The sequence below is a fragment of the Pipistrellus kuhlii genome, unplaced genomic scaffold (assembly GCF_014108245.1).
Source record: "Pipistrellus kuhlii isolate mPipKuh1 unplaced genomic scaffold, mPipKuh1.p scaffold_m20_p_39, whole genome shotgun sequence".
Classification (NCBI taxonomy): domain Eukaryota; kingdom Metazoa; phylum Chordata; class Mammalia; order Chiroptera; family Vespertilionidae; genus Pipistrellus; species Pipistrellus kuhlii.
The window spans coordinates 373,011-392,674 of NW_023425539.1; the positions used below are offsets into that span (position 1 = coordinate 373,011).

Here is a 19,664-nt window from a genome sequence, read left to right on the forward strand (position 1 = left end):
CTCAAACTCTCCCCCGGCCTGGGGCTGACGGCAACCTGTCCGTCCACACTGCTGGGTTTCTGTTTTTTATCTTCTCCCTGGTCTGAAGCCACAGTGCCGCTCAGTGTGGAAATGGCCTCGGGCTGTCCGGGCCATGGGGACGGTGAGTTCTCTCTTCTCTGCCCCTCCCTCCAAGGTGCCCACGTTCTGCCCGTGGGTTCTGCCTGGTGTTGTGTCCTCCGAAGTCACTGCAGCACTTCTTCCACCTCCCCCCTCCCCCGGGGTGGGCTCTCCCCCTTGGGGGTGGATGCTCACCTGCATTTTCTCCAGCATCTCGAAGAACTCCGCCGACTGCAAGACACAAAGAGGGGAGAGGAAGGTGGGTGTGAGCCAGGAGGCCTGCTGCGAAAACCGCCTCACGGACCGACCGTCTAAAAGCTTCCTCAGCCCAGGGCTTTCCCGGAGACAACGTGCATTTGGATCAAGAGGGAAGGTAATTGGATTTCTGCCTTCGCAGAGCTGCGGGGCCAGAACACCCCACACAACAAAGGGAAAGATTAAACACGGAGGCTGGCCAGTGCCACGGGGAGAGCAGCCACGCCGTCTCCGTCAGCAGAGAGGAGCGTGGGGGCCTCTGGGAAAATCCGAGTTCCCCAGGGAACCATGGGAGTCGGCCTCCAGCAGGGTTCGTGTTTGGGGTGTTTTCAGCCCAACAGTGAGGCCAAGGCATCCACCACGAGCAGTTTTCCAACTGCTTTGCCAACACAGCCCTTCCATCTCCTTCTACAAACTCTCACTTGGAACCCTGATACAGAAAAGAAATAGGGGTTGCTCAATGGTTAGAGCACTGGCCTGCGCACCAGAGGGTCTCAGGTTCAACTCCGGTCAAAGGAACGTCACCTGGGTTGCAGGTCCGATTCCCGCACCCTGTTAGGGCACATGCAGGAAACAACCAATTGATGAGTCACATGGATGATTTTCTCTCCCCCGGCTTCTCTCGCCCTCCCCTTCCCTTCCACATTCTCTCTAAAAATCAATGGGAAAAGTATTTTCACTTCTTGGGTGAGGATTTTTTTTTTTAAGGCAATAGAAGCAGGGCCACCCTGGCCAGGGCAGCAGGTCGGGCCTGGGCCCTGGATATGCCGTCCCTGCCTGAGGCTGCCCGGGGCCTGCAGCTGGAGAAGCACAACCTGGAAACCACTGAGCAGCAGCCTCCAGGGGCCCGGATGGGCTGTTTTAAAAACCTCAAACTATGTAATCAAATCAGTCTCCTGCTTGGATACCACCTTTGTCAACTCCAGGTGAGACCAAAAGGAGGAGGAGGAAGTGGGATGAAGGTGTGAGGGGCTGAAAGTTCTACCCTAACTAAATAAACACGGGTTTCCCCACTTCCCATTCGGTGGAAACAGCCACACTTTCTTGTCTGAACACCACTGCCCACATCTGGGCCCTGGCTAGCCGTGAGTTCACGAGTGCCCAGACAGAGAGGAGAACAGAAAGCAGAGATAAGGAGGACCCAGTGTGTCCTTGTCACTTCTCTGTGCAGAGCTAGAGCATCCAAACACTGTCCCTTCCTCTGCAGGCATCAACAGCCAGGGCCACCTGGAGCCCAGCTGCCCTCAGAGTCCTCAGGAGAGACCCGCCATGGGAGGGTCCCTCGTGGGGGCACCTGGGGAGACCCAGCCCGGCGGCAGGCTCCCGATGGCCGCTCCCAGGCAGAAGCGACCTGTCAAAGGCAGAGTGTCTCTGACCCACCAGCAGTTCAGGTCGCAGGGTCTGGAAACCCCATGTGCGAATGTGCATTGTTTTAAAAAAGAACAGCATATTAGACATCACCAAAATGAAGCGTGTTTGTACTTCAATGGACACTCCACAGAACAGGAGAAAATATTTGCAGATCCTACGTCTGATAAGAGATTTGTACCTAGAATATATTTCTCCAAAGAAGTTATGCAAAGAGACAACAAGAACATGCAAAGATGCTCAACATCACTAATCATCGGGAAATACAAAACAAAACCACAATGAGAGAACACTTTACACCCACTGGAATGGCTAGAACCAAAAAGACAACAACAAGTATTGGCAAGAATAAAGGGAAATTAGAACCCTCGTATACTGTTGGTGGGAATATAAAACGGTACAGCCGCTGGGGAAAACAGTTTGGCAGTTCCTCACAAAGTTAAGCAAAGATTCACCATTTGATTTAGCAACTCCACTCCTGGGCAATATACCCCCAAGGAAAATAAGATCATATGTCTACACGAAACCTGTACACCAATGTTCACAGCAGCAACATTCATAATATCCAACAAGTGGAAGCAACCCAAATGCCCACCAACTCATGGTTAAACAATTACCGCAGACTCATACAATGGAATCGCATGCCCAACCTTCCTGGTTATTAAAGAAATTAAGATAACATCTTCCATCTATCTGATTGGCCAAGATTAAAGAGAAAACCCAGTGCCAGCAAGGATATGGAGCGAAGGACACAGGGGCAACAGGTACATGTGCACCTGGCACACCTTTCTGAAGGGCAATTGGGCACTGTGAGCCCAAAGTCTAGAACGGTCCCATGTTTTGGTCCAATAAACCCACTCCAGAAATGTACTCTACAGCAATAGTTGAGCAACTACACAAGGATATGTATGCAAGAATATTTGTCACAACATTGTTTATAGGCACAAAAAAATTTTTAAAGCACAGACAGCCAAAGTATCCACCAGTGAGGGAAAGAATAATACTGCAAGAGAGAAAGCTCATGCAATCAAATACTATGACAGGAGATCGGTGCTGATTTTGTTAGCACAAATATTTACAACGTGTGGCTAAGTGGGGGGGAAAATAGTCTAGAGCGTGATCCCATTATTTTTTTAATTAAATGTAAAAAACCTATTTGGGTGGATGGATAGAGATAGATTCATGGATGCATAGATACATGGCTGATAGATATACAGATATATCTGCATGTAAATATACACATGAGTCATCCAGAGAAATAGATCTTGAAGGATACATGCCGAATTGAATTACAGGTTAAGGATAAACTTTTCCTTTTTGCTTCCCCCACCTCCTGCTCTAGGCCCTTCCGCCACTTTCATGACAGGGTGTGTTCAGGGACACAAGGACAGCCTTTGTTGCCCAAAGGAAGTCCCTGGATTCAGGCCAACTCATGTCCAGGTCTGACCTTGGCTTGGTGTGTTATAGACAGTGAGGCTCTCCTGAATCCCCCCAAATTCCTCTATTACCTGTGCCAACTGGAAATCAAACAATATTTCAGGTATATTCTTAGACAATGCCCTGGTATTGGTTAATCAGTTCACCTAACCCCATGGTTGGCAAACTGCGGCTATCGAGCCACATGTGGCTCTTTGGCCCCTTAAGTGTGGCTCTTCCACAAAATACCACAGCCTGGGCGAGTCTATTTTGAAGAAGTGGCGTTAGAAGAAGTTTAAGTTTAAAAAATATGGCTCTCAAAGAAATTTCAATCGTTGTACTATTGATATTTGGCTCTGTTGACTAATGAGTTTGCTGACCACTGACTTAACCTAATAAGCCCTGCAAAGCATGGACTGGACTCTGGAAATACTAAGCCAGGGCCCAGTTTCCAGGGTACTTGATGTTAATTATGACACAAAGTAGCCAGGGATATTTTACAGACGACCAGTGGGCATAGCACTTCTGGCTGAGCGGGCAAGTGTATTAGTTCTCTATTGCTGTGTAACAAATTACTCCAAAGCTTAGTGACTCAAGACAATTTCTGTGGGTCAGGACTTCCCAGTGGCTAAGTTGTGTAGTTCCAGCTCAGGGTTTCTCTGCTGGTTCCAATGAGGAGCCAGCTAATCCCTTCACCTTCTTTTATGCAGTCCCCTCCCTACCTGCGCCCCCACCCCCACCCCCAATACCTATGAGTCTGCTCCATGTATCCATGCCTCTGGTTCTATTTCATTCATCAGTTTATTTTGTTCATCAGACTCCACATATAAGTGAGATTATATGGTATGATCTCACTTAGCATAACAATATTCATGGACATATTTTATTTTTTTAATATATTTGTATTGATTTCAGAGAGAAAGGGAGAGGGCAAGAGCAACCGAAATATCAATGATGAGAGAGCATCGTTGATCGGCTGCCTCCTGCACTGGGGATTGAGCCCTCAACCCGGATGTGTGCCCTGACCGGGAAACGAACTGTAACCTCCTGGTTCATAGGTCGATGCTTAGCCACTGAGCCACGGCCTGGCTTCATGGACATATTTTAAAATCACCACATCAAGGGAAGCTCCTTGCAAAAGGTGGAATCCCAGGCAGACCTTACAGAATAAACAGATCACTTGACAGAGAGGTGGCAAGGGTATTGCAGGCAGTGGCAACTGCGAGGGCAAAGTGGGGGGAAGGTGGAGAACCATGATGTGGACTGGATGAACTTGGATCAATCTGGCTGGACGGAGGCCTCTCGGTCAACATCCTGAAGATCAGACGGGAAAGAAGGGCTGGAGTCTAGGCCTGAGAGTCCCTGAGAGAATGCCAGAAACTCAGGCTTAACCTGGAAGGCAGTGGAGAGCTACTGAGGTCTGGCTACTGTAGATACAGGATGCAGTCGAGTCCCGTGGTCAAAGCCAGGTCTGGGAGTGGCCACCGGCTACTGTCCAGCTGTGGGGCACGAGGCAAGTCACTCCATCTCAGTCCCCTCACCTGGAAACGGGAGGTGTCACTCCTGCCTTTGAGGGCTCAGGTGAGGATGAAGTGAGAGCGTGGACAAAACGTTCCGGCCAAGGCCTGGTGCACAGCCAGCGCACAGGAGGAGCTACTGGAGAGCTCGCTCTGCAAAGAGCTCGGTCCCGTCGCGGGACCGGCAAGGAGTTTTAGGTTCCTTTTCCCTGATTTGGGACGCTTGGCTTTTCTTGCCATCATCGGTTTTCCCAGAAAAGGGCGTTTAAATGAGTATTAAAACGGGCCTGTGTTTCCCGAATGGAGATGAGATGCTCCAGGGGCTGGCACAGCCGGTGAGAGAGAAGGACCGTGATTCAGCCTCAGCCCCGAGTGACGCACGGGATGGGCCGCGGGTGCCAGGACGGTGCCAGGGAGCACAAGCCGGCCCGTGGCAGCCTGACCTCAGCCAAGCTGGCTCTGCTGCTCGGTGGCTGGTCGAACTTTCCAGCGTTGGCACAGAGCAAGTCTCCTTTCCCACCCAGAAGCAGGGTGACTCAGGCCAGCCTGGAACGGTGGCTCTGGCCACTCGGACCCACCCTGGTCCACACCCCCTGAAATGGCCGCACACAGCCAAGGGCACACAGCAGGCACTCAATAAATGCTCCCTGACTCACTGGTGTGGTTCCAGGAGCCCTTTAGGACAGAGCGGAGGCCTGCCCGGGGCATGCTTTGGACGGGAATTCCCCCTCCATCAGGAAGCCCAGGCACGGGGTTGTCTCCGGGAAGTGTAATGCGGCCTCCTCATCAATAGCAGCATCCACTCAGCTGTCTGATGTATTATTAGCAGCAGCTGTTGCCACTCCACTCGGAACCCCGGCCAGCATTCCCCCACGGGCTCCTCGTTAACAGCCAGTAGTCAAATAGGCTGTGAACTAATCGCACGGAGCTAGCGCCCAGCCAAGGAAACTGCAGGCTGGTCCCCGGGGGTTCAGTTCGGATTCAACCCCAGTCGTCCTCACCTCCCAATATAGAAACAGCCTGGTCTCCCCTTGGGAGGGCAAAGGGAGTCCTTGGCGGGGAGGATGCTGGAGGAGGTCTGAGATCGCAGGAGCAGACGAGAGCAAGCATCGCAAGGCCAGTCTTGAGAAATCTTCCCGATGCCCCTACTTGCTCTCTGGCACTGGCCCCTGCCCAGCTGGTGAAGGAGCAGACGCAATGGCATGTTCCAGGACAGCAGAGCCACTGCCACCCTCTCACCACCCCGTTCCTTTCCCATGGCAGGAACGGCCCAGCCTGCCTCCCTCTGGTCCACAGCAGCTCTACCCATGGTCACGGCCTTCTCTGCAGACAGCGGCCACCTGTTCTTTCCTCCTTGTTGCATCCAAGCCCAGGAGGCCCCCACCAACAGCTTCCCACACCCTCTCTTCCTCCCTGGCCCTAACTGGAGTGGGTGGCACCCACTGCCACCTGCCACTGCTCACAGCATAGGACACCTTGGAGCAGGGCTAACAGGGGGACCACGGGCTGTGGTGGGGTAACGTGAGCCAGTCTGCAGAGCCTGGCATAGCATCCCACACAGACCAGGCTCCTGCGCAGAAGCCACTGCCTCCTATCCCTGCCCACTTGGACCCAGGACACACACGAGGGGCAGAGGCATGTCAACAGCAACGAGAAACACTCAAGAGATGAGGATGGAGGCCAAAGTGTCTTCACCCCACCCCAGGAGAATGGGATGGAGATGAGGGCTGCACAGCGCTGGGGGGAGGAGGAAAACAGGGTTCAGAGCAAGTTTCACATCCCCACGGAGAAGGAAGACTTCCACGAGAAGGATTTCTGGAGAGGTTTTTGGAAAGCTAGGAGAGCTAGAAACTCACAACACATACACCCCACTGAGAGCCACATCCGGTAGGTCTGACAGCTGCCTAGCCACGGTGCACAGCGCACTGCCAGGGCTCTGCTGGGCTCAGCGTCCCATCCTCAGGATGGGCAGGATGAGGGTCAGCTGGTCTCCGGTCTGGCTGCCAAGGCCTTTGGAAAACATCAGGGCTATTCCCCCCAAGAAGGCAAAGAACGCAAGATCCTCCAGGGCAGGGCTCTTTATTTTGTCCACTGCTGTATCCCTGGGCCTTGAACCACCTGGTGCATAGTAGATGCTCAAGAAACACTTGCTGAATGAATGACCAGATGCTTAACTCTGCCCAGCAAGATGAGGATGGAGCACACAGTGGAGGCTGAGTTCCAGGCCTGGACAGGCCCGTGTCCCTGCCAGTAAGTATAGTCCCAGGCCTGGATAGGCCTGTGTCCCTGCCAGTAAGTACAGTGTGTTCTCTGGCAACAGACTGTATCCCTCACCCTGGACAGTCAATCCTACCCCCACCGGGTGCTCCAACAATGAGCTGTATTTAGACACGGGGAAGAATGGAAGGATGGCGGGGGTTTTGTAAGACACCTTAAAAATTCAACAGATTTACATTTAAATCTCTAAGACAGGATTTTAAAATGCAAATGACTACAGGTACCAGGCAAATAACATATAGGCGGGAAGGGATAACACGTCAAGATTGACTTAGTCATCAAAAACCTCCTAACAGTAAGTGGTGTTGGAGAAACTGGATATCCTTGTGCAGAGGCAAGAAGTTGGGCCCCTACACTTCCCACCATATCCAAAAAGTTCCTTAAATGAAGCAGCAACCTAACCCTAAGAGCTAAAACTATAAAACTCGTAGAAGACTATTTAGGAGTAAATCTTCACAGCCTTAGGTTTGGCAATGGATTCAGATATGACACCACAAGAAACAAATAACAAAAACACAGCTAAATTGGGCTTCATCGAAGAAATGGGCATTATCAAGAAAGTAAAAAGACAACCACTAGAACAGGAGAAAATATTCCCAAACCATACACCTGTTAAAAGACTACAAGCCAGAATATATAAAGAACTCTTATAGCAAAAAGACAAACAACCCAATTAAAATGGGCAAAAGATTTGATAGATATTTCTCCAAAATTTCTCCAAAAATTTATGATTTTTGAAAAAAATTTTATAAAATTTTCATAAATCATATATATAAAATAAATTTCTTCAAAATTTCTCCAAAAGATCAATGGAGAAAATATCCTCAGGTGATGATTACAAAAACGAAACAGAAAATAGCAGGTGTTGCTGTGAATGTGGAAAAATTGCAACCCTTATGCATTGCTGGTGGGAATGTGAAATGGTGTAGCTGCTGTGGGAAACACTTGTCGGTTCCTCGGGAAGTTAAACATAGAGCTGCCATATCACCCAGCAATTCCACTCCTAGGTAGGTGCCCAAAAGAACTGAAAACAGGCACTCAAACAAACACTTGCACACAAATGTTCTTCACTTATACACTGGAAAGCAGCATTATTCACACTGGCCAAAACATGGAAACATACTGAATGTCCAACAACAAATGGAGAGAAAAACAAGCTGTGGTATATCCACACAATGGATATAATATTGTAATAAAGTGTAATATGCTAATTAGACTGGACATCCTTCCAGACACCTTCCGGATGAAGCCGGGGCTGTGGGGGAAGCCCAGGTCCTGGGTGCCAGAGGGAAGCCGGTGTCAGCAGCCGGGGGAAGGAAGGCCTACTCTTGCACGAATTTCGTGCATCAGGCCTCTAGTATAGCCATGAAAAGGAATGAAGTGCCCTAGCCATTTGACTCAGTGAATAGAGCGTTGGCCTGAGGACTGAAGGGTCCCAGGTTCAATTGCAGTCAAGAATACTTACCTCGGTTGCAACCCCTGCCCTGGTCAAGGCCTGTTCTCATGGAACCATTAAAGAAACAACCAATGGATGTGTCTCTCTCACATTGATGTTTCTCACTGTGTGTCTCTCCTCTCCTTTCCACTCTCTCTTAAAACCAATGGGAAAATATGCTCAGGTGAAAATTAAAAATTAAAAAAAAGAAAGAAAGAAAAGGGCCGAAACAGGTTTGGTTCAGTGGTAGAGCGTCGGTCTGGTGACTGAAAGGTCCCGGGTTCGATTCCAGTCAGGGGCATGTACCTTGGTTGGGGGCACATCCCCCGGTGGGGGCTGTGCAGGAGACAACTGGTTGATGTTTCTCTCTCATCGATATTTCTGGCTCTCTGTCTCTCTCCCTTCCCCTCTCTGAAAAATCAATAAAATATATTTTTTAAAAAAGGAATGAAGTACTGATACATGCTAGAATGTGAATGAACCTCAAAAACATTATGCTTAAATGAAAGGTTACATACAAGGTGGGGCAAAGATAGGTTTACAATTGTGAGTACGCAAAGCAGAGTTTATCCTTGTATTATTTATTACTTATTAGTCATTGTATTATTTCCCATATGAACGACAGTAAACCTACTTTTGCACCGCCCTGTATGGTCTGATTCCACTTCTACTAAATACCCTGGCTAGGTAAGTCCACAGATACAGAAAGCAGCTTACCAGCTGCAGCGGCCGGAAGGAGGGGAGAAGGAAGAGTAACTGCTAAGGGAGTTTTATGGGAAGGCAATAAAAAATATTCCTGAACCAGAGAAAATGGTGGTTGCACAACGGTGTGCCTGTCCTAGGTGCCACTGAACTGTTCACTTTCAAGTGATTGGTTTTATGTTCTGTAAATTTCAGCTCAACAACAAAGATGACCTAAGACTGGGAGAGTGAAACAATGAAGGGAAGAGCACACGCCCCCTTCTTAAAGGGGCAGCTGCTGCTTATCTGGTGCCCGGCTGCTAGTAGAAATATCAGCTCGATGTAACCAGAGTTTTCAATTTGTCAAGACAAGCCAGAAATCCAAATTTGAATGTGAACGCTCCCAATTCTTATACATTGATAACCAATCCATCTTTTTAAAAATATATTTTATTGATTTTTTTTTTTTACAGAGAATGAAGGGAGAGGGATAGAGAGCTACCGTGTTTTCCCGAAAATAAGACATCCTCCGAAAATAAGACCTGGCGCAACTTTGGGAGAAAAAAATTAATATAAGACACTGTCTTATTTTCGGGGAAACAGGGTAGAAACATCGATGAGAGAGGATCATCGATCAGTTGCCTCATGCACACCCCCCACTAGGGATGTGCCCACAACCAAGGTACATGCCCTTGACTGGAATCGAACCTAGGACCCTTCAATCCGCAGGCCGATGCTCTTTCCATTGAGCCAAACCGGTTCCGGCACCAATCTAACTTTAAGACCTCCATGTGGACCAGACAAAATACAGCCATGAGCCAAATCAGCCCACAAGACACAAGTTCCAAGCTCAGCTCTTCCACAGGGAGCGACTGAATGTTTCTGAGCTAGAAAATGGGATGACAGAAGCAAAGCTTTTGGAAGCCCTAGGTGTCCTCTGTTCGGTGCCCGTGATGTGCCAGGCCCTGAGTTGGGCACTTCACAAATGCCACCCCACAAGCCTCACAAGAGCCCAGGGAGGGGGTTAGAGAGTGGCAGGGCCAGCGTGGTTAAACGACTGTCCCACAGCGAACACGGAAAAGGCAGAAGCCAGGTTCAAGTTCAGGTCGATCTGAGTTTGCCAACTCCACATCTCACATGCATGTCTGACAGGCACCTCAGATTCAGCAAAACCCAACAGAAGGCCCCCTAACTTTTTCCCTCAAACACCTTCCTCCACCCCAGCCCATCTCCCACCCTCCAGCCACCCTGACACGCAGGACAAAACCCTAAGGGTCATCAGTGATTTCTCCATCCTCATTCCCCACTTCCAACCCACCCGCAAGTCTGCCGTCAAAATATATCCCAAGACTGCCCTGGCCGGTGGCTCAGCTGGTTGGCGCACCATCCCATATACCAAAAGATTTCAGGTTCAATTCTAGGTCAGGGCACATACCTAGATTGTGGGTTCAATCCCAAATTGGAGAGCATACAGGAGGCAACTGATGGATGTTTCTCACATCAATGTTTCTCTCTCCCTCCCTTCCTCTCTCTAAAAATCAATAAAACATACCCTCAGGTGATAAAACATACACATACACACACACACAAATATATATATATATAAAGTCTGAGCACTTCTCAGCAGCTCCCCTGACCCACCACCTCTCACTGTCCCGCACGGGGACCATGTGGCAGCCCCATCACTGGGCTCCTGGCCTCCACACTAACACCGTCCTCAAGCAACTACCCATACAACAGCCACATGGTCTTTCTGAAAGATAAATCAGGTGCCATCAGTCCCCAGTTTAAAACCCTGCAGTGTACCACTCCACACCCCTACGGGGGTCAGGCCATTTCCTTTTGGTGCGCGGACACCAGGCTCTCCCTGTCCTGGAGCCAGTGGTGACATGGCCTGAGATTGAGGAACTCCTTGGCCCAACCCCAAACAAGTGCCCTGTCACTCCCCACATGCACCCCTAACCTGCCAGGCTCAGCTCCCCTGGAGAAAGCAGGACAACGCTGCAAAGGGAGGAAGAATGGAAGGGATGGGCCCACGCCGGGCTGCGGCAGGCAGGTCCGGGAATGAGGAAGAGCCAGCAGTCCTGACCTGGCCCCGCAGCCCGCGCCCCCGTGGTCGCGGGGAGGGGCACACAGGGCCTGGAGGAGCCGGAACCAGGGACCCACAGAGCCTCCTGGCACAGTCTTGCTCAGCAAAGGACTCGGACTCTCCAGGCCAACCAGGAACATCACACATACACCCCCCGGTGTCACGCTAACCACCCAGCCCCGAGGCTCTGAGACGGGACAGAGTCCCCTGCCAGGGCCACGCCGGGCACCACACACCGCCACAGGGCTGCCGGACCGGCTCCCAGTGTTTGCAGCCAGGCGGAAGCCCGGCTGCCGAGTCCCTCCCTCTCTCGCCTTGGCACCCCCCTCCTTGCGCACAGCCTGCATCTGGCCGCGGGTCCCTCCAGGCCCTGGCACAGCGCCGAGAAGCCCTGCCCAGTCCCGTGCCAGGACCCCCACCTCAGGTCTCCAGGCCAAGGAGAGGCCCTCGCCCCTGACACTGTGCCACGGCCTCCCAGGACCCCTCCTCACACAGTCCTCTCCGGACCTGATGTCTGTTCCTCCTTCCCCTGAGGGACAGGCAGCTTCCTGCCCGCATGACAGGCCACCAGTCACCAGGAGCTCCCTGCCAGGGACAGCAGGAGGGGCCCTGGCTCCCCCGCCACCCACCATGCCAGGCAGGGGGGCTCCAGACCCGCACCCCGCCACCGCCCGGGACACTCACCAACAGGTTCTTTAAGAAATCCATCATCTTCCACCGGGGCCCGTGCCCTGCGCGTCGGGGGGCCCTGCCTGCCTGCCTGCCTGCCTGGGCACCGCTGTAGGTGTGGCTGCTACCACCCCAGCTGCTGCCGCCACTGACGTTGAACAACTTCCTTAAGATCAAACAAGGAACTGCAGGATTTGGGTGTCCGCCCGGAGCTGTTATGCCACACTGACTGGCCCTGACCTTTGACCCTTCCTTGGCCAATGTTGTTTTTCTGGGGACCCCGGGGCTGGTGAACTCACCACACGGTTGTATGGTATAAGGCAAGAGGTCCCTCCACGGGAACAGGCACCGTGCCCGCAGGCGGTCAGAGAGACTCGCTTGGGGGCCGAGGAGAGTCAGGGTACAGAAGCAGTCCGCCCTTCCGTCCCTACCTTGGATGCATCCCCAACACAACTGGCCCGAGATGCGGGAGGGAGGCAGGACTGGAGCCCAGGACGGCACACGACCTGAAGACAATCCAAGTGTCTAACGTGTCGTGGGATTCAAGGCAGACCTGAGTGCGTGGGGCCTCCCTGTTCCCATCTGAGAATTGGGAGCCCTCTGTGTAAGGAGAAGAAAGATGAAGCATGGAAAGAAAGAAAGCTGGTGCATTCACGTGGACCTCACAGAGCCTAACATGTCTCACTCAGAGGCTGGAAGAGAGGCTGAGACAGTACGCAGTGGTTTCTCTGTGGGTGAAGCGTGGGGAGGGGGGGAGGGCAGAGCTGTAGTGAACAGCCTGGGTGTGTGTTTTTAATCATTGCGTTGTATTATTTAGGCTTAAAAAAATTTTTTTTTAGCCAAAACCGGTTTGGCTCGGTGGATAGAGAGTCAGCCTGCGGACTGAAGGATCCCGTGTTCGATTCCAGTCAAGGGCATGTACGTTGGTTGCGGGCACATCCCCAGTGGGAGGTGTGCAAGAGGCAGCTGATCGATGACTCTCTCATCGATGTTTCTGACTCTCTCCCTCTCTCTTCCTCTCTGTAAAAAAATCAATAAAATATATTTTGAAAAAGAAATGTATGTTGTTTAAAAAAAAAATTATGTTCTTTTAAAAAAAGAGAGCCGTCCTCAGGCCCTGTGGCCACCCCACAAGGAAAATTATAAAGGAGGAAAGTGCATGGCGTGGGGAAGACTCCCACAGCATCTGAGGCTCGGGGCCCAGAGGCGCTCCAGACGGTGCTTCAACAGGAGCACAGGTGTGGGGAGTGAGGGGCCACCTGGGTCCGAGTCTCTTTCAACACTGACAAACACAGCACTTGCTCTCGGTCCTGTCCCAGCTTTGAGAGGAGAGCAATATGCCTGACTCGGAAGGAGGAAAAACTGAACTTTTTAAATCCCTCAGAAAAGGCAGTGTGGCCGGCAGGAGTTGCTCAGTGGTTGAGTGTCAACCCATGAATGAAGAGGTCACAGTTCGATTCCCGGACAAAGGCACCTGCCTGGGTCTTGGGCTCCGTGCAGGAGGCAACCAATCAATGATTCTCTCTCATCATTGATATTTCTATCTCCCTCTGAAGCATCTTCATCTGCTGTTTGCAATGTTAACTCAGCTATTCTTGGCTTCTGTAAACATGCATGCTTGCTTAAATAACAGGGAAATAAGACTACTCCCATTTCAGAGAGGCCATAAACCATACCCCAGACAGAGTTATCAGTGCTGGTATGGGCCAGGCCTTGAGATATGGTCTCATGGCCCCTTCCCAGCACACAGAGCTTCTTTCTCAGAAGGTCTCGTTCCAAATTTGGGAGACAAAGAACGGGGAAAAGTATAAAAAGGGAAGTTTCCTCCATGTAGGGGCCCAGATTTTGAGAAGCAATATTCCTCTGAGCCCGCTAGTGTAATAAAAGACTCCAAATTAATTCGGCTTAATAAGATGCCTTCTGTTATTAAACTCACCGATTTGCAATACAACACCTCTTCCTTCTCTCTCTCAAAAAAAAATTCTAATAAAGAAGATCACATCAGGAGAAGGGATGCAGTCAAGGGGGGGGACGGGGGCCCAGCGGGACTGTCCTGACTAAGCCCTTCTCTCAGGACAAGGCTCCTGCATCCTCCACATCCACTTCAATCCCTCCCACACTAGCTCTGGCTCACCTGCCTTCCTGCTCAGAGCCAGGGAGTCACTTAGCAGAGCCCTTCACACCCGCCATGCCCGCTCCTGCAGCCCGCCACCAGGACATGCCATATCCAGAACACTTCCGCTGCACCCCCCTTGTCCGCAGCCCCCCAGGGCCCAGGAAGCCCTGTGGCCCCAGCCCCTGCCTCTGTGCAGGAACGCACTCAGAGGCACTGAGGAAGGAAAGAGACAGGAAACGCACCTACTGATCCCCCCTGGTCCAGGCACTGGCTTGGGGCTGGAGACCCAACGAAGACCAGTCTCAGCCCCCCTCCTGCTACCCACTCCCCTTTACTGGTCTGACTCCTGTAGGCCTCAGTTTGAAGGTCACCTCCTCTAGGAAGCCTTCCTGGCCTCCACCCCTTCCCCAGATTGTACCTCCGTACCATCCTACAGGTGCCCTGTCACATCATTGATATCTTCGTATTTTCATTTCTTTTGTCTGTTTTCTCACACATCTGTAACCTCTGCTCCCGGCACACAGGTAGATACTGAGTAAGTACCGTATTTTTCGGACCATAAGACGCACTTTTTTCCCCCCAGAAGTGGGGGGGGAAAGTCCCTGTGTCTTATGGTCCAAATATAGCCTACACATATACTTTAAAAAAAAAGTTTTTTTACTTGCCCGGCTCTGTGTGGTCTCTGTGTGCTTGCCGGGCTCTAAAATGGTTCTAAATGCTGCTGTTTACTTTACAGGGTTGATTACATGTGTTTATGACTGTGATGTTGGGTTTTAATGCACATAAAATATTTTAGGACACTATTTGTTTCAGAATCTTTTTTTCTTCATTTCCCTTCTCTAAAAACTGGTGCATCTTATGGTCCGGAGCGTCTTATGGTCCGAAAAATACGGTACTTGCTGGATGAATAACTGAACGAAGGAACGGACTTCCAACCGGGGGACTAAGACAATCAGAGAACTAAACAATGACAGCCCAGGGGAAGCGGCGTGGCGGGGATGGGCAGTGCAGGGACTCACAGGAGTTAGGCACTGGCTGTGCCGCGAAGAAGACTCTCCAGAAAATGGTCACTCTCCCCGTTTGGCCGCTAAGGCCACAGAGGGTACAAGGAAGTCAAGTCCTGCGTCAAAGGATACAGAGTGGGAGAGCCGATACCCAGGCCCAGGATTCCGTTCCGGTGCCTCCCCTTGGACTCTGAGGACTGACTATCCGTGTGGGGAGGAGGTGGGGCACGAAGCTCAGAGAGGTTAACGGACCTGCTTACGGTCACACAGCCTGATAATCGCAGAGCCACGTGTTCTAGGGGGAAAGAGGGTTGTCCTGAGAGAAAGGAGAGGAAGAGGGGGAGTAAGTGGGGAGAGAAGGTGTGTGTTTGCCTGTGTTAAACTCAGAGGCAGGACAGACACTCAGGGCCCATGGCAGGGTCACAAGCAGCAGTGGCAGCAGGACCGAACCCTAACCCTAATCCTAACCCACAGGCCAGAGAGAGGGAAGCCAGAGCACAAAAGAAGGAAGGAGAGTCGGGGAGACAAATGGCCGTTCTGCTGAGGCAAAGCTGCCGGCTTTCCACGCTCTTCACTGGCAGCAGCGGGGAGGGGGACGGGGAGGCAGTCGGGAAGGCCTGAGCAAATCTCCCCTCCGTCCAATGAGCCTCCGGTACCGCTGAGTGAGACCTCCCTCCCTCCGGCAGCGGAAAAGCCACTGCTGAGAAAGCCCGCCGAGGGTAGTGATTTGATTGTGATATCTCCTGCCTGAAGCCAGGCCCGGGAGCAGCAGGGTTCCCTTCTCCCCTGTAATCTCCGCAGCAGCTGTGAGCCAGTCACAAGCGCGCGGGCCTGGGCGTCGGACACACAAGCACCCCGAGCCAGCCCGGCCACCCACCGGCTGGGGGGTGGGGGCCCCATTCCAGTTATTGTAAAATTACAAGCACCATCCCTCACCTCCCCAGGTGCTTCCGGAAATGAAATGAGGTGACAAACGTGAGCGCACCCAACACAAGGACAGCAGCTGATCACCAAAGACGGGCCGGCTCTGCCGAGTTTCTAGAACGCCCCGCCAGGAGGAATTGGCACTAACGGAGCTCTCGCCAGGCCCTTGACTGAGTCCCTCCCGTGTGTTCTCATAGCTGTTCCTCCCGGGAGGCGGTCACCACTGCCATCCCCGCTGGACAGCTGTGGAAACCGAGGCGGAGCGTCCAAGAACTGGGTCAACGGGCAGCATCAGCGACGCAGGCAGCCTCCAGCGTGCACGCTCCCAACAGCCACACCAACGGGAACCGGGCCTGTTCCCCCGGCAGCTGGCTGATGCACAAGAAACGGGGTGCGCAGGGTCCAAACCTCACCCATCCCCCGAACGTCCTTCCGAGTCCCCGCGGCCAGGATTCCCCGGGCCCTGGGCCTGCTCTGGGTTCACACATCCTCCACGCTGTCTCCGTGGCTGGGACTGCGATCTTCGCTCTGGACCGAAAACCCCTGACAGGCAGCAGCTACCTCTGCACACACCCAGTCCACACACGCCGAGCTTCATGGATCTAAAATGACATCCAGCCCTCGCTGGTTTGGCTCAGTGGATAGACTGCAGACTGGAAAGTCCCGGGTTCGATTCCGGTCAAGGCCATATGCTCGGATTGCAGGCTCAATCCCCAGTAGGGGGCGTACAGGAGCCAGCAGATCAATGATACTCTCATCATGGATGTTTCTATCTCTCTCTCCCTCTCCCTTCCTCTCTGAAATCAATAAAAAATTAAATAAAATAAAAAATAAAATGACATCCATTGTAAGATGCACACTACGTTAAGTACCACTAACAAAGTGAAAACACTGGCAGTCACAGGCAATGGCTGCTATTTTAGCAAAGCACACCCCAACTTCAGAGATGTTACATGAGAGGAAGGAGGTGCCTACCCACCAGGAGAGACAGCAGCAGGCACTCAGTAATTATCTGCACTCGGCAATTACTAGCACTTCTTGGAGCAACAGAAAGAAGGCGCGAACCTGGGATCACAAGCCTCCAGTTGGCGTCTTACCCGCAGGCTCCGGGGAGGGCTGCATGTATTTAAGACTCGGTTTTCTCTTCTATGAACTGAGCAAATCCTTCTTCTCTTCCAGGGGGGCTGTGAGAACCGGGAGGGTTCCAGGGAGTGTTTTGTGAGCTGTAAAGCACTGTGTCAGCCTGGAGCACAAACCAGAAGGAGGTGGACAGTGGACAGTGGACACCATCCGCCATGATGAGTGAGGCAGGAAGCCCCATGGTGTTTGCAGGGGGAGCTGGGAGAACGTGGTTGCCCTGGGGCAATCCAGCCCTGTTTTCTAGGAAACAACCTGCTCCCAACCTCGGAACAGGGCGTGACACATGTCCCTGGCCCAGCTGATTGAGGAACCGAGGTGTCGACACCTTGGAGGCTCCCTAAGCCAGGCCTCAGGGAGCAATTGGCAGAGCTCCCGGTTCTGTTCCCGTCTGTGGCCGGAGACGTCCAGTCTTCCCAACAGACGGGCTCGGCCCCCGGTCTGCCCCTCACAGTGGGGGACTCTAAAGGCAGCTCTGGGCATCTCATAGGGTACGTGAAGCCAACCTCAGAGGCCTGCAACAGGCTGGCCTGGGGGTTCAGGCTCAGCGGAGGCAACAGCTGGACAAAGGCTCGGAGGCAGGAGGGTGAGGAGGGGCCAGTCTGGCTTTTGTCTCACCAGTGGCCACACTTGGGCCCAGACAAGAAGCGCAGGAATAGGAGGTAAAGCGACCTCGAGGCTGAGGGGATAGAAGCACTCGGCAGTGCCAGCCTCCAGAAAACTTCGGCTTCCCTGAGGCTCCTGTCCCCGACTCCATTGCTGTACTCTCTCCTAACTGGCGCTGGCAGGCGGGTTCGAGGTGTCAGAGGTGGCTCCTTCCCTCTCTCACTCGGGAGGTCTTTGTTCCCCAGGCAAGGTTCCTGCACGGACCAGGGCACTGTCCAACTTACCCTCTAACTTACCCTCTCACATCACCGCCTCCGCCTCTCCCGCTCTCCCCCCTCAGTCCTGCCCACGTCCCTGCTGGCTCCCGCAGTGGGCAGCACAGCCAAGCCCAGCAGCTCGGGCTCTGGGTTTGCAGCTGGGGCAGCAGAAGCCTCCTGAGCCCGCCACCACCTCTGCCCCTCTCCCTCCACCAAGCCGGTTCCAGGAACAGGCTCTGTGGACCGAATTCCAATCAGCCTCCTCCCTGCATCCTGGGAGAGGAGGGAGGCTGAGGAAGCTCCGGAGAGAACCCATCACAGAGCGAACATGGAACCTGTCTCCACCCCACCCCACCCCCACAAGGCCTTGCTCCCATCCTTTATCCCAGCAGCTGTCCCCCTGCCCAGCAGTCCTCCCGCCGGCTCCCCCTGCCCATGGGAGAACCGCTGCCCTCCAGGCAGAGTGCAGCGTCCTCACAGGAACCAGGAACCGGCCAGCTGCCACTCCAGGGGCTGTCCTCATCCTGCCAGCCACGCGGCTGTGACCGGAGCTCAATTCTCTCATCTCCAAAATAACGATCCATGCCATTCTCACCACCCAACTCACTCCGGGGCTGCCGGGAACCTCGGTGAGCGAGGGCGCACGCTCACACCATTTCTAAAGCAGGAAGCGCCACAGACCCAGGCATAGACCACATACCAGCCCACCCTCCCGATGGGCCGCTCCTACCTCTGTGCCTCAGTTCCACACTCATCCTAGGGTATGCAGGAGGCTGAGCTGTTACTCCAGAGGGACCACTGGGTGCCTAGGAGCAGCCGCAGGCCATTGACTGCCCGGCGACACCAGCACCCGCTCCAAGGTGAGGAGGGAAAAGAGCTCCCCACCCACCAGCCCACACCGCTCGGTCAGTTGGTGGCAAAAGCAAGGTTTGGAGATTCTTTAAGCCAGAGATTCATCTGCCTGGGCTCTTCCCGTGAACACCCTCCCACCCCGGACAGTAGATCCCTGGGTGTTCGCTGGAGCCAGTCCCTCGCTCACCACAGAGACTGACTGTTACCATCAGCTCACCAGAGGCGCTGGACTGAGGACTGAGGCCGGCCGTCAGGGTGAGTTTTTGTGCCACGGGGCTTGGCTGAGCCAAGGGAAAAGAAGGTCATGGGAAATTGGTAACCGTGGGGGTTACCACTGGGCCTGAGAGATGCCACCCCACCTGGGCTCTGGCAGCCCCTGAAAGACCCCAGCCGAAACCAGTTTGGCTCAGTGGATGGAGCATCAGCCTGCGGACTGAAAGGTCCCGGGTTCGATTCTGGTCAAGGGTATGTACCTTGGTTGCAGGCACATCCCCAATGAGGGATGTGCAAGAGGCAGCTGATCAGTGTCTCTCTCTCATCGATGTTTCTAACTCTCTATCCCTCTCTCTCCCTCTCTGTGAAAAATCAATAAAATATATATATTTAAAAAAAGAAAGAAAAAAAAAAAGACCCCAGCCTTCTCCCCAGGGGGAGGCGGCAGGAGGAAGACCTCCAGGGTGGTTCGTTCCAGGCTAACCTGAGGGAAGGGGGACGTCTGCAGATTGCATGTTCTTTGCCTTCCCTGTCTTCCGGTTAATGATTACCTAAATAAATGCTTTGGTCCCCGGTGATTCTAACAGTCACTCCCCAAGCTCCACCAGCCTAATTATACATATACAGCCACGTGGGGGTGTGGATGCTGAACAGCTTTCTTCCCCATAAACCGTGTGTCAAATACCACGATGGCCCTGCCCACTCTTGCCAGCTGGGGCTGATGAATGGGGGGCTGGGGCAAACACAGG

At 52.9% G+C, this 19,664-nt stretch overlaps 1 protein-coding gene across 9 annotated transcripts in view; it reads right to left on the reverse strand.

The window, feature by feature from the left end:
* Nucleotides 1–19,664, reverse strand: part of RAP1GAP2 (RAP1 GTPase activating protein 2) — a 211,038-nt gene that overhangs the window by 57,594 nt on the left and 133,780 nt on the right. For 7 of the 9 annotated variants that reach the window (XR_004982734.2, XR_006739624.1, XM_036408405.2 and 4 more), the window contains one exon: nt 295–330. Coding sequence is in view for 7 of the 9 variants with exons in the window: in XM_036408405.2 (XP_036264298.1) it covers nt 295–330 (36 nt within the window). In the remaining 2 variants the exon portion in view is untranslated. Of the gene's footprint in view, nt 1–294; nt 331–11,821; nt 11,965–19,664 lie in introns of those variants that run through there. The other 2 variants (XM_036408409.2, XM_036408408.2) reach the window with 1 other exon arrangement.